The 14,032-nt window shown below is 37.8% G+C and overlaps 1 protein-coding gene across 1 annotated transcript in view; it reads right to left on the bottom strand.

Annotated features, from left to right (window-relative positions):
• TBC1D32 (TBC1 domain family member 32) overlaps positions 1–14,032 on the bottom strand; it is a 180,305-nt gene that overhangs the window by 120,940 nt on the left and 45,333 nt on the right. Inside the window, 5 exon segments of the mRNA XM_077812143.1 lie at positions 1,406–1,522; positions 2,634–2,752; positions 7,470–7,557; positions 8,309–8,447; positions 10,944–11,026. Coding sequence (XP_077668269.1) covers positions 1,406–1,522; positions 2,634–2,752; positions 7,470–7,557; positions 8,309–8,447; positions 10,944–11,026 — 546 coding nt within the window.

Below are 14,032 nucleotides of genomic sequence, written 5' to 3' on the forward strand. Positions count from 1 at the left end.
TATAAACTATTTCTACTTTTAAAAATATTCCCTGCACTAACAGTCATCCAAGACTTTCATGCATAACTAAAAATCTACACCATAAACACTAATCAAATATTTTAATACAATATTCAACCGTTTGACCAATTAACAAACATCCAATTGTCACCACTTTGTGTGGTTACAGTTGAAGTTTACACGTGACATGTAGAAGAGGAAAGAAGAGGGTAGGAAATGTGGATAAAATAATGTGGCGAATGAGCAATCATTAGCATAGCTTACCAGGACTGGGTAAGCATTTACCTAGTAACTTCCTGACTTTTTATGTTGTATTGGTAGTTTATGGACTTGAGAAACACTAACCCATTTTAAACTAATTTTTTATTAAAAGGTTAAATATTTTTGTCTCTACAATGGTTGTGGTATAAGACTATACATATGTAGTCCCTCCTCCCTCCACTTATATATATATATACACACACACAATAATGTATGATACAAATATATGCATACATATGTGCATGTGCGCAAACACACATAATTAGAGATGTTCATATATATCATTATCCCTGGGAACAGATTTATAATAAAAGTGAGGAAGAAAAGTAAGACCTTCAAATCATGCAAAGATTTTATATTACCCAATATACTATGTGCATATGCTGCCCTCATGCTGCACACAATAAAAAATGCAAAAACAATTTTAAAATCAGAATCATAGACTTTAAAGTCAGAAGGGACCATTATGATAGGTTAGTCTGACCTCCTGCACAACGCAGGCAACAGAATCTCACCCACCAACTCCTGTAACAAACCCCTAACTTATGTCTGAGCTATTGAAGTCCTCAAATCATGGTTAAAGACTTTGAGGTGCAGAGAATTCTCCAGCAAGTGACCCATGCCCCACACTGCAGAGGAAGGCAAACAACCCCAAGGGCCTCTGCAAATCTGCCCTGAGTGAAAATTCCTTCCCAACCCCAAATATGGCGATCAGCTAAACCCTGAGCATGTGGGCAAGACTCACCAGCCAGAGTCCCAGGAAAGAATTCTCTGTAGCAACTCAGATCCCACCCCATCTAACATCCCATCACAGGCCATTGGGCATATTTACCGCTAATAGTGAAAGATCAATTAATTGCCAGAATTAGACTATCCCATCATATCATTGCCTCCATAAACTTATCAAGCTTGGTCTTGAAACAGATATGTCTTTTGCCCCCAAGGCTTCCCTCGGAAGGCTGTTCCAGAACTTCACTCCTCTGATGGTTAGAAACCTTCATCTAATTTCAAGTCTAAATTTATCATTTGAGCAGAAAATAGAGCATGTCTTTAATTATTAACATAATACTTGCTCAGGCAAAATGTCTAACCACATTGTAGTATTTTGAAAAAAAGAAAGAAAAAAAAAGAAAAAATTACTTACAATAACATTTGTAGGAACTTCACGGAGAGAATATTCTGGTTTATTTGGTATCTCCTGATCACCTATCAGTTCATAAATAGCAGGATAGGATAGCAAATTTACCAGCGCTAGAAAAAACTTTTAAAAAATAAATAAATAAATAAAAAGGTTGCTACTGTGAACTTTTATATTTATATAACCAACCATTAGATAGCATTGAATTGGCAGTTAATTAAAAACAATGTAAAGAAGTTTGGCCCAGGTCTCAGTCTCACCCTGCTCTGCAGTGTGAAGTTTAAACAGGCAGAGCTACCCAGCGAAACAAACGTGGAACATTACTCATATCCTAATGGGAGACACATCTATGCTAGCCTAAGGTAGTGCCCATGCACCTTGTGAGAACTGTGTGAACTGATGGGTTGACACATTGCAGAAACGAATGGCCCAGTGAAAGTTGAGAATTCTTCCATGGGTCTGAATGAAGTACAATTCTGGCAATAAATGTTGAATGATTTTCGAATGCTATTCTGCTTATATCATCACATACTTGTACAATTTGGTGGTTTAGATCATCCTGAACTAGTAGTTGTAACTCATTCTAAGACAAAGTAACTGCTATCAGAAAGAGAGCTTTCCACCTGAAAGAATGTAACCTCACGAAAATCAAACTAACTGAAAATCAAGTATAAAATCAAATCATATTCCATCTAAAACATTAGCCAATTTAGGTCTACATTTATATGCTGTTTAATCACACTGCTCATAAATCTCAATTTATGCTATTATAAGACCTCATTTTGTCAAGATGATCCTCTATATCACTCTTTTTATGATATACACAGGACCCTTGCTAGAACGCGGGATTTGGGATCCACGCGCAGGACCACATTATAGCAGGGACCACATTAAAATGAATTCCAATTAAAGTAATTACATTTGGGATCCAAGACCACGACCACATTATATGCGAATTTGCACTATATAGACGCGTGTATATAGACGCGTGTTCTAACGAGGGCCAGTGTACTTTTTAATTGACTTCAGTGACCCTTGCAATTGTGACCCTCCATATAACACAGGAACCTATTTCATTCAGTCATTGTTTTGCTTGTTGTACTACACCAATTTTACTTTAAGTGCCTAAATTAGAAACAATGCTGATGAAATGTCACATTTAGGATATTAATGAAACCACCTGTGTATTTATACACAGTAGTAACAAATTGCATAAAACAAGATAATTTCTCACCTTCTGACAGTTTCGGTCAATAGGATCTACTGGAGTAGAACTGGGGTGAGTTACTCTATGATCATCTCTTCCACACTCCAAAACAGCCCATAATTCACTTATAAGTGATTTTATAAACCCTAAAATTTAATATTTGATTTAGTCACAAAAATGCTTAAAAAAACAAGTAAAATAAAACTCAAAACTCTATACAGCATGGACCAAATCTTAAAAAGAGATTGCCTCAGGGACTACTCTCCTCTTCTAGCCATGATAATATGGTACACCACTGTCCTTCCCACTGATGATCGAATAACATCATTTTGACAACTACAGAAACGGTTTACAAGGAAAAGTAATATTACTGTAGGTAATATATTTTTCCATTTTTGTTTGTTTGTTTTGCAGCGATTAAGTAGCTGGAAAGAAAGAAGACCCAGTATTTTGTCACAAGCTAGCTCTTATAGACCACAATTTGGGAACCATATATGTTATACAATATCATTGATTCTAAAGACACAGGATTTAAGACAACTTGTCTGGAAACAACTGACTTGCACTTGCATAATAAAGTAAACTAGATTTACCTAAAGAGAGAGAGTAGTTTTGCACAGCTGCCTGTGCCAGTCTACAGTAATATACAGGGTCGGATTTAGGGGCAGGCAATCCAGCGACCATCTGGGGTGCTGAGGTTCGGGGGCACCAGGCTTGGGGTGCTGTTTTTGTTGTTAGCAACAAAAGGGAAAATAGAATGTTTGAAGTAAAATGTTTCAGGTATTCTGTATGTGGATTCATTTTTCACTAACCACCTAGAATGTTTTGGACCTTTGTAGAATCTTGTGGAAGCTTCCAGACTTTCTGAGAACTACATTTTCCTTGACCCTCCTGGAATGTTGTCAGCCATGCCCTCGCAGGTATATAATAGACAGGGCAACACCAGTCAGTCAATGAGATATAAGAATGAAGTGAGAGCCCAGTTGCAATATTGCAAACCTTGTTGTATTGTGTAATTGTGAAAGTGTACTTGTGTTTTAAGCCTTGAAGAGTGTAAGTAGTGACTAATAAAGGACATATCTAATTAGATGCCAGAAATATCTATCGAACCCCTATCTATGCAATAAGATAAAATAAATACTGTCATTTCTTTTGCCATGCTTAACACGTACTGTTTCAAAAGTGTTCTGTTTTTGTTGTAAAATATTTGACAAGAATGTAAAATTGTTGTTTGCACTTTCTGGGTACAATTACTAGGATAACTTAGCTGATACTTTGAAGTCACCCAGCCATTTTACGGCCCACTCCAAATGGATGGAGGTCGAGTCCAGGCTCAAGCTGAATAAGTGCATAGATACAGAAAGCCAGCACATTATTAATGTAGAAATCCAGCACTGGAGGAATGCACTCGAGTCTTTGATCTCAATTATCCTCTTTCTTGCAAAGAATAATTTGGCTTTCCGGGGCTCGTCAGATAAGTTGTTCATTGAGCACAATGGTAATTTTCTTAGTTTGGCAGAACTCCTAGAGAAATATGATAATGTCATACATGAACACCTATGTTGAGTAGTTTGTAAAGAAGATGTGGACCATTACTACAGCAAAACAATTCAAAACTGATTGATTGACTTTATGGCAAGGCAAGTGCTTGATTACGTATTGATGCAGCTTGGCAAAGCAAAGTACTATGCTGTAATAATGAACTGCACTCCCAACATTAGTCACAGTAAAAAGATGTCATTTACAGTAAGATTTGTTAACAAGGATGGCTGTATCCAAGAAAAGGAATGTTTTATCTGTTTCTGGTCCGTGGACAACTCTACTGGAAAAGGCCTAACAGAAATGTTTATGAACATTTTGAACAAGGATAAAGCTTCAGAACTGCCGCAACCAACGCTATGACAATGGTGTAAACATGAAGGGAAGAAACAGTGGCATCCAGGCAAAGATCCTTATGTTGAATCCAAGAGCTTTCTTTGTGCCTTGTGGCTGCCATTCCCTCAACCTGATTTGTCAGATGCAGCATCATCTTCATTAGATTAGTCTTCTTTTCAGCATCAACTATCAGGTAGTAGATCCTCACAGACAATGTTACAAATCTGACCGTGAAGCCGGTAACTGACACTCACTGGGAGAGCCATATTGACAATGAGGTACCAAGTGACTGAGGTTTATGATGCTCTGATGGAACTGGCGCAGTTGAGTAAAGCTGAGGCCAGAATCCAACACGAGATGCAAAGCCTGGCAAACCAGACCACTGACTTCAAATTTCTAGTCTCAGTTGTGTTTTGGCATAATATCCTGTTCCAAGTAAACACTGTAAGCAAGACATTAGAAACTCAGTTGATGGACATCATGACAGGTACTACTTTGATGAGAAGTTGCCTTGATTTTGTTGTGGACTACATAGACAACAGATTTGAAGACGCCATCACTGCTACCAAAGAAATGGCAGAAAACTTAGGAGTTCAGCCTGTCTTCAAGGATACTCGTATTGATCAGAAGAAGAGACAGTTTGGTTAAGAGGACAGAGATTAGGTGATGGAAGCTCGGAAGAAAAATACAAGAGGGAGCTTTTTTGCTCACTCGTTGACACTGCTACATTGTCCATCGAAGAAAGGTTTGGACAAATGAAACACCACTAAAAGATCTGGGGATTTTTGTATGACCTTAATAAGCTGTTGGCGGACAGGAAAACTGTACGGAGCTTCACCAGATGCTGACACATGATGAATGTTCAGATGTCATTGATAAAGATCTCTATGTCGAATTGGACAACATCTGTGACATTTGGCAACCCTGGGAAGCCCTCTGCACTCCAAGTTCTCCAATTCATCATGATGCAGAGTTCAAGGACACATTTCCTAAATGTGTGGATAGCTTTGAGGATTCTTCTCATGCTGTCGGTCACAGCTGGAAGTGGTGAGTGCTTTTCAATGCTCAGGCTCATTAAAACGTATCTTTGACCGATGATGGTCAACAAGAGACTGATATCACTTGTTATTTTATCACTTAAAAATGCCCTTAGCCAGTCTTTGGAACTCTCTGACACTGTGCTTCAGTGCATGAAGGCAAAGGCGAGAAAAGCGACCTTTTGAACTAAAGGACTAGGGTTAACATTCTAAGGCTGTCACCTACCGTAACACTATTTAATACTGATCCACCCAGTGTTGGTGCACAGTTCAATTTCTTGATGTTAGTACATTTCAGTTATTCTTAAAGTTAAAAAGGGTCTATAAGCTTAGAGGAAATGAATTTATTTTTTATTTGCTTATATATGGCATGAATAAATACAGATTTACAGTGTGCAAATTTATCTTCTTATATGCTAGGGATAAATCACACATGCAAATTGTGCATCAAAGTCGTGAAATAGGCTATAACTGCAATAAAAATAAGGTATTCAAAAGTTTAATAAATGGAGTGGGGGTGGGGTGCCAAAGATGCTCCTCACCTGAGATGCCATATGGCCTAGGGTTGGTCCTAGTAATGTATATTGCTAGCTGATTGTAAAAATATGTTAAGAAATCTTATCAATATATATCTTCAAATGAAAATTAAGGGAAAGATAAGTAGAAATACATATCTTCTGAGTAATGTCTACTGTAAACGATAGGCTGATAATTATGACCTCATTCATGTTTGTATAAATGCCTTCTGGTAGGGGTGAAGATCTGGGATGATTCTTTCAGGTATTTCACCTGCCTTCAATACCATTAACCATAGGATGTGGCTGTGGACCATAGTAGGACAGAAGGAGTCACTCAAGTTACTCTGTTCCTCATTTCCTGAGAGACTCTAGAAAGTAGTAGTAGACATTTTTTTTCAGTCGGTCACAAGGTTTCTCTTATGTGACATACCATAGGGCTCCATCCTGTTGTGCAGGAGCTGAAACATGTATACAGATCATTTTAAAAGATTAGTGAGAAAATTGAAGCTGTTGTGTCTTCACTATGAGGACTAGCTGGCTGAAACTGAACCAAGAAAAGACTGAAATAAAGCTTGTGGTTTAGGGCCAGAGGTCTGAAGAACTGGTACAGGTTATTTCAGCTTCATTCATCGGTGGAGTTTGACTGTCATACCCTTGCCATCTTAATTACATCCCCAACTGCTTCTGGATGAACAAACAGAACAGTTGCCAGAGAGTTCCATAATCAACACTGGTTGCAATTCAAGTTATCAGTTTTAATCTTTGAAACACTACATGGTTTAGGTGCAGGCTACTTGAGCTGTGGTGCCAGTCCCTGGTTTAACCTGGAGAAGCTTTCTGGCGCAGCATTTTTAGTGAAGTATCCTTGATTCTGGAACTCATTTCTTCACCAATCAGTGGTCCTAAACAGCTAGCGTCTGTTGATGTTCAGACCTATCCATCTTCCCAGGCTTTTGAGAAGTTAGTGGGTCATGAAGATGGTAAATCAGTTAAAGTTGGTATTTATTAATTAGGATTTGTCAATGAATGAGGAAGGTTTGTGATTTATTACTGGTTTGTTTTGTAACATTCATTAATGCATTCATGCATTTAGGTGAAAGGATAAATTTCTTTGAAATCAAAACAAATGAAATAAAAATAAAAAGAGGAACATTCTTTTACAATTCTATCTTTGTTTTGTTTCACAGAGTATACAAGATCATATTCTTCCATCTGCAAAAACTTAAATTCATAAGGCATTTCTGTACTTAAGAAAAAAAGCATTTAAAAGAATAATTTTCCACCAAAAATTCAACAGGCTCCAAAGTAGTCATTGCTAGTATTGCATATCTATGTTAATCACATCTGACTTTATTTTGTTTGGAATTGTATTATTTTAATTCATAATATTACAATATGTTAGTACTTATGATAAAGTTCACCCTTAAAATTACCTGAACGCTGCAGAGCTACTGCACCTGGAGATGTCGATGCCATTTGTGTAACTATCACTCCATAACCAAACCTTTCACATCCACTCACCTATTCATAATAAACGTAAAGAGATACAAGAAGTTTGGAGACTACAACCAAGACACTCATATTCTCAAATGTTATCTTATGTATTTTTACTTGTTCCCTGCAGAACTTTAAATTCTGTAAACAAGTGTATCTCGACCAGTCAGGGTCAGAGTACAACACAAGCATGTTTGTTTAGCAAGTAAAGGAATCTCTCCCTTTGCTAGTTCAAAGTATAAATAGCATAAGATAAAGCATATGCAACTTCTGCACACAGAATAACAACTTTTTAAAACTAGAACCTCCCAAATCCTTTGCACCCACCAATTAAGAGTAGGGGCCAAAAAACCTTTAAAAATTCCATGTGATAACATACTTTGCCTCCGCAATTGAACGCATAATTCCCTATGTAATTTGATGTCTGGCATGTTAGATCTTGCCGTTTTACTGGCAACCACTGTACATATATTTCAGTGTACATATATCACTGAGCACTCGTCTGACTAAGGATTAGGTCCCAAAATTAAATGTAGGGTAAAAAGTATCCTTTTGCTTAACATTTTGAACTAAAAAGTAACAGTGACAATATCTGACATTCTTATTGACATTTTACAGAGTAACGACTGAAATAAAATCATGTACCATGCATTTAGAATGTCAGATTACATTTTAACTCAACTCTTCCAATAAAACAACAGATAAACAATGGTTTATGGTTTTCCGTTCTAATTACCTTAATTAAAAAAGTGATTGTACTAGACTCTGACATGCCTACCTGGAGTTTTTTTGAGAATCTGCTGAACATAAAGGTTACACATTCATTGAGGGCTCCTGTATTCTGAAGAAGAAGACCACCTTTTGGAGTGGCAGCAAAGTTTAATAAATCATCTAATAAAGTCTCTTCCCATACCATACTGAAAATGATAGAAAAATAAAATGAATCAAACAAGATTTAAAAATAAAAGTAGTGAAAAGCAAGAGAAAATATAAACTTTTCAGTTTAAAAAAATCTTTCACTGGACCTATGTGTATGGTAGCAAGATCAACTACTTCTTGAGGGTTAAAATATGTACAGAACAGCGGCACGGAATACAAATACTGCATCGAAATTCGAGATCACAGAAAAGATCTCACATGGTAAGATAGGATGGTTTAGTGAATAGATAACATGACCAGGAGCCAGAAGACTTGGGCTCTAAATCTCAAATCTACTGCTGACTTACTGTGTGTAAGTCACCTCTCAGTGTCTCAATTTCCCCATCTGTAAAGTGGGAATAAGATTGCTTTCTCACCACTGTAAAGCATATTGAAAGCTACAGATAAAAAGCATTATGTAACTGCAAAATATTATTAAAACCGTTTTGTAGGAGTTATACCAGACGTGAAACAATGCTAGAAAATAGGGGCGGTGTTTATGAAAATGAGGTGCTGTTACATACAATAACCCACATGCGGGCTCAGTAAGCATATGTGCATTCTTTCCAAACTATTCCACTTTTGAGGTGGATTAAAATGTGTCCAGTGGAGTCCAGATACTAGTGACTCCATGTTCAGTGAGAAACACTGTGTGTATATATGAATTGGTAGGGTGACAGGGGAAAAGATGACTTTTACAAGCAGTGATGAAAGTAAGCCGGTCCGGTCCAGTGTACCGGCAACAGACAGTACGCCGTGCCAGACAGGACCAGCTTCTCCAGGCTGGCGCTTTAAAGGGCCCCAGGCTTCCTGCAGCGGCCAAAGCCCCGGGCCCTTTAAAGCGCCCCCGAGCCCTGCTGCCGGAGCCCCTGGGGTAGCCGCGGCAGGGCTCCAGCAGCTCTTTAAAGGGCCACGGGCTCTGGCTGCTGCAGGGAGCCCCAGGCCTTTTAAAGCGCCCCAAAACCCCACTGCCAGAGCCCCAGGGTAGCGGTGGCAGGGCTCCAGCAGTGATTTAAAAGGCCCAGAGCTCCACTGTGGCAGCTGGAGCCCAGGGCCCTATAAATGGCCCCTGAGCTCCCAGTTGCCTCTGCAGCTGGTAGCTCCAGGGGTGATTTAAAGGCCCAGGGGCTCCCAGCCGCAGCCGGAGCCCTGGGGCCTTTAAATCTTCATTTAAAGGGCCTGGGTATTTAAAGGCCCCACCTCTTCCGGTCAAGGCCACACACCCCTGCTCAGGACTCCAGAGTACCCGGTAAATCCTTTAAGTTACTTTCACCCTGATTAGAAGCAAGTGTGAATACACCCAAACCATCCTCTAACCAAGAAAGAGAAGCCCAGCATTTAAATGATCTCTCACCAGACACCATCCCATCACTATTCACCTTGTAATCCTGCTTCCCTGAACACATCACCTTACTGGATTCTCACATCTGGGTCTGAGCTCCCCTGGTGGATGTTTGATTCCCACCAGCAGCTTTGACAGATATAAGCAGAAACCACACTTCCAACCATAGTCAAACACCACCCTAGACTTTAGCCCCTGTACCTAGAATCTTGAAGTCATTTCTTGTTCAGTGGGAAGCAAAAGCTTTATCTAAAAATAATTTCTTGGAGTCTCTTATTCCATAAAAAACTGTCAAATTCAGCAGTTAGGAAGGGATTGTACTTTATAATTCATTGGAATTTACTATTGACAGCGATCTCCAGCAGAGCACTTCATACAGGGTTTCCTTTCTCAACACTGATTTAAAGTCACTACAGTCACTTCACAAAAGGGAAAAAAAATAAACCAACAACAAATATTGTAATTCCTGTACAAATTAAGTATGGAAGCTTTTTTAGAGACTATCCCACACAATTAAAAGTAAAGAAAGATACACATAAGTCTATCATTAGTGTTTAATTACATTTTTTAACACCCCACATTCACATGCAGTATAGAGTTCACGTATTTCTCACCAATGTAAAACTTAACATACAAACATCTAATGGGGAAATGAAGTTTGTATTAACATCAAAGGAGAGATGTCTTTTCTCTCACTGTGTGACTGGCTTTCAGCCAGTATTCTGATAATCTCACTATATGATGTTTTGAAGGCATTGATGGTATTCTACAAAACAGGATTTTTAACTAATAACACAATCAAAGCCATGAGAGAAAAACTGTGTCAACTATTTTGTTTTACGTCTTTTAATTCATATTTTCCCCAACGAGTTTTGATCCACATAGACAGCAAATTATGAGCCAAATCTACATAGAACTTAGTAAAACCACACAGAGCTGGGAAGAACTTTATGACTCTATGAGTCCTGTGCTAGGGAGGTCTAAAATGAGAAACCTCAGCTCAAGATATGTACCTTCTTGTAGCTACCAACCTGCTCCTGGCAAAAGCCGAAGAAAACAAATGGGCCTAATAACTGTCCTGAAGGTCAACAAATCTGGGCTGCAGTGGACTTGTGTATTTTACCCAAATATGAATAGACGCAGCAGTACTTACATGTTTTGTGACTCTTGATTTCCTGATGAAATGGAGTCTGCCCCAGGTACAGGAGTAGGAATCCTTTCTGAAAGTGAACTAGCCTATGAAATAAAAAATGCAGTTATTACATCATTCTTAGAAGTTCTGACTACCAATAAGAAAAAGGATGGAAGGATGGTCCAGTGCTTAGGGCATTAGCCTGGCATGTGGGAGATCTGAATTCAATTCCCTGCTTGGTCAACAGGCTTCCCATGTGATTGTACACAAGGCACTTAAGGACAAATTCTAAAAGGCATTCTGGCTTCTATCTGCAACTTTAGGTACCTAAAAAGAAAAGGAGTACTTGTGGCACCTTAGAGACTAACCAATTTATTTGAACATAAGCTTTCGTGTAGCTCACGAAAGCTTATGCTCAAATAAATTGGTTAGTCTCTAAGGTGCCACAAGTACTCCTTTTCTTTTTGCGAATACAGACTAACACGGCTGTTACTCTGAAACCTTTAGGTACCTAAATACCTTTACAAATCTGGCTCTAAGCCTCTGTGTGTCACAGATTCCCATATGTAAAATGGGGATAAATAGTCCTTCCCTGCTTCACAGGGGTATTGTGAGGACAAAGACATTAAAGATTCTGAGGCACTCAGCTACTATAGTAATGGGGCCATATAAATGCCTCAGTTAGATAAAATAAATTAGATTAAATAAACCCTGAATATGTTTTAAAGGGAATATATTTCAAGGTGACACTATAATTTCTGTTAATAAAATATAACTTTATTATGGACCTTTCTTTCATAGTTTTTCAGTTCCTAGACTATTTTTTAAATGACAGTAGCAAAAAAGGAAAAAACAACAACTGCACACTGTCGTACGTGCTACTGTAGTGGGGAATTACATTGTAGTTCTGCTTCTCTAAGTATGTCATTCTGGTAGGAGTCTCACTCCTGGGTTTCAGCTCCTTAGTGTGAGAACAGGCAAAACTTCCCAAGTTTTTCAGGCATTTTTTGGTCAGTAGTAGCTGATGGAAGCACAAGTCACTACCCCAGCTACTAATGACTAAACATTAACTCTTGAAATCTCCAAGTCAGTTCTTTCTTGACCACGGTCAGCAAAGGAGCAACTCACCCAAACTATGCTACTCCAATCACCATTCCAACTTCAACCCATCCAACATCATTTGGCTATGATATCCTGTACTCTGAGTCCCTCCTTTCAATGTTAGGTCTGTTTCTTTTTATTATATTTTTCCCATAGCTCTTTTGTCACAATTGACCCAGAAATGTAAATGGCCCTGGTCTCCAAATAACCTTTGACTCTCCAGTCAGGCCTTTTTTTTATGTCTTGTAAAAGTTTTGGTACCTTTTTTCCCCTCAATGCTTTCTTTGGTTTTCTTTTTTTTAAAAAAAAATCTCCTATGCTTTCCTTTGACCATGGCACTGTATAATTCAAAACATGATGATTGTCACTATACTGAGATTTTATCAGTACCCTTTTAGGTACTGAGGTAAGGAAATTCAGTGTCAGGAAATAATACCTAACATTACAATATACAAAATAAAACAAAATTAATAATGTCCAAAATAAACGCTTAGATCCAGAATGTCCTGGCATAGTGTGCCAGAATTCTGAATCAGACTAGTTCAATTTCATTAATAAACACCTATCTGCCAAGTTGTAAAATACCGTGGAATATTTATCAGAGGTGTGAAGATATTAAGGTAGTTAAGTAAATATTTTCTATATCACTTATTTATCAGCAGAACTAAAAAATCCTGAAAAAAATCTGAAAAATTGTAATTCTATTTCCATATCTTATGCGGTATAGAAAGAATTGCAAATATATTTTTCCAATCTTACTTAAAAGAAAACTACACACACTCTGACATTTTGTAGATAACTTTGTTTTGTTTTTAATTACAAAATTTCACACAGAAAAAGGAAGAACTTTTTATTCCATTTGCATCTACAGAGATCATTGTTCTTAACTGTAGGATACTGGTGTCTTTACTGCATATTAGCTTTGATCTGATCTGAAGTAAGAAGTACCTTCTGAATCATCTATACAACATTAAATATACCAAACAATCCTATCAACGTTCAGAAAAAAAAGTCAACACTTTTGATGGGGATGCTAATGTAAAAGATATCTGAAAAAAAAAAATTAAGAAAATACTTTATTTAAGATCAACGATTTAAGATTTTTAGGTTTTAAGCAATGATGGGGACATTACACTACTTAATCAAATGATAATGGATGTTATAGATTATATAATTTCAGATATGTAATTTCAATGAGCATAATGAAGTTATATTGTAACATACACATGACCATATACATCCATAATATCATTGTGTAGTATGCTGTTGCTTTTTCTGGGTCTCTCAACTCTTTTTATCTTCTTCTTTTTAATCATGCCAGCATCTGCCCCAGAATTCTACTACTGCCATATACTTGATCATGAGCACTTTTTAGTGGCTTTCCCTGCAGCGTGAAACTGTTCCTTATCTGATTACTGAAAAGTGCTCATGTTCAGAAGTACAGTGCTAAAAGAGTGAAAAGTGAAAAGGTCCGTTTGTTGGGAAAGAGATACCATGATCAAAATATTTGTAAGAATAAAAAGTTGAGATTTATAAGTGTCCCAACGGTGAGTCCACATATTAGTATCAAGAAAAAGCTGACACATTTGGGTTATATTTTCAAACTATTTTTACAGTTTTTATTTTGTAGGGTAGTAATGGGATTCTCCCATTGCCCCACTCTTAGCAGCTGTCGGAATCTTGCAAGTATCTACAAGTTTCTTACTGCTCACATGCTCTGGAAGATACTCTACATCAGATTGCACCATAAACAGAAGGGAAATGGGAGTATTGCTCTAGCCAGGGAAACTAGGGTTTGAGCCAGACAGGTCCTGAAAGAGAGAACCCAGAAACAGCCAACCCTGGGAAAAAGTGCTTAGGTTGAGGGGTGGCATCCATTGTTACTTTGGAATTACCTTTTAATAATAAACCACTCCACACGATGAGTAACCTTTTTATACTTTATGAGTAAGTAACTTATGTTTGTTGCTGGGCGAAGACTCCAACACCTTACAAAATGGCAATGTGCT

The sequence above is a fragment of the Eretmochelys imbricata genome, chromosome 3 (genome assembly GCF_965152235.1).
Source record: "Eretmochelys imbricata isolate rEreImb1 chromosome 3, rEreImb1.hap1, whole genome shotgun sequence".
Classification (NCBI taxonomy): domain Eukaryota; kingdom Metazoa; phylum Chordata; order Testudines; family Cheloniidae; genus Eretmochelys; species Eretmochelys imbricata.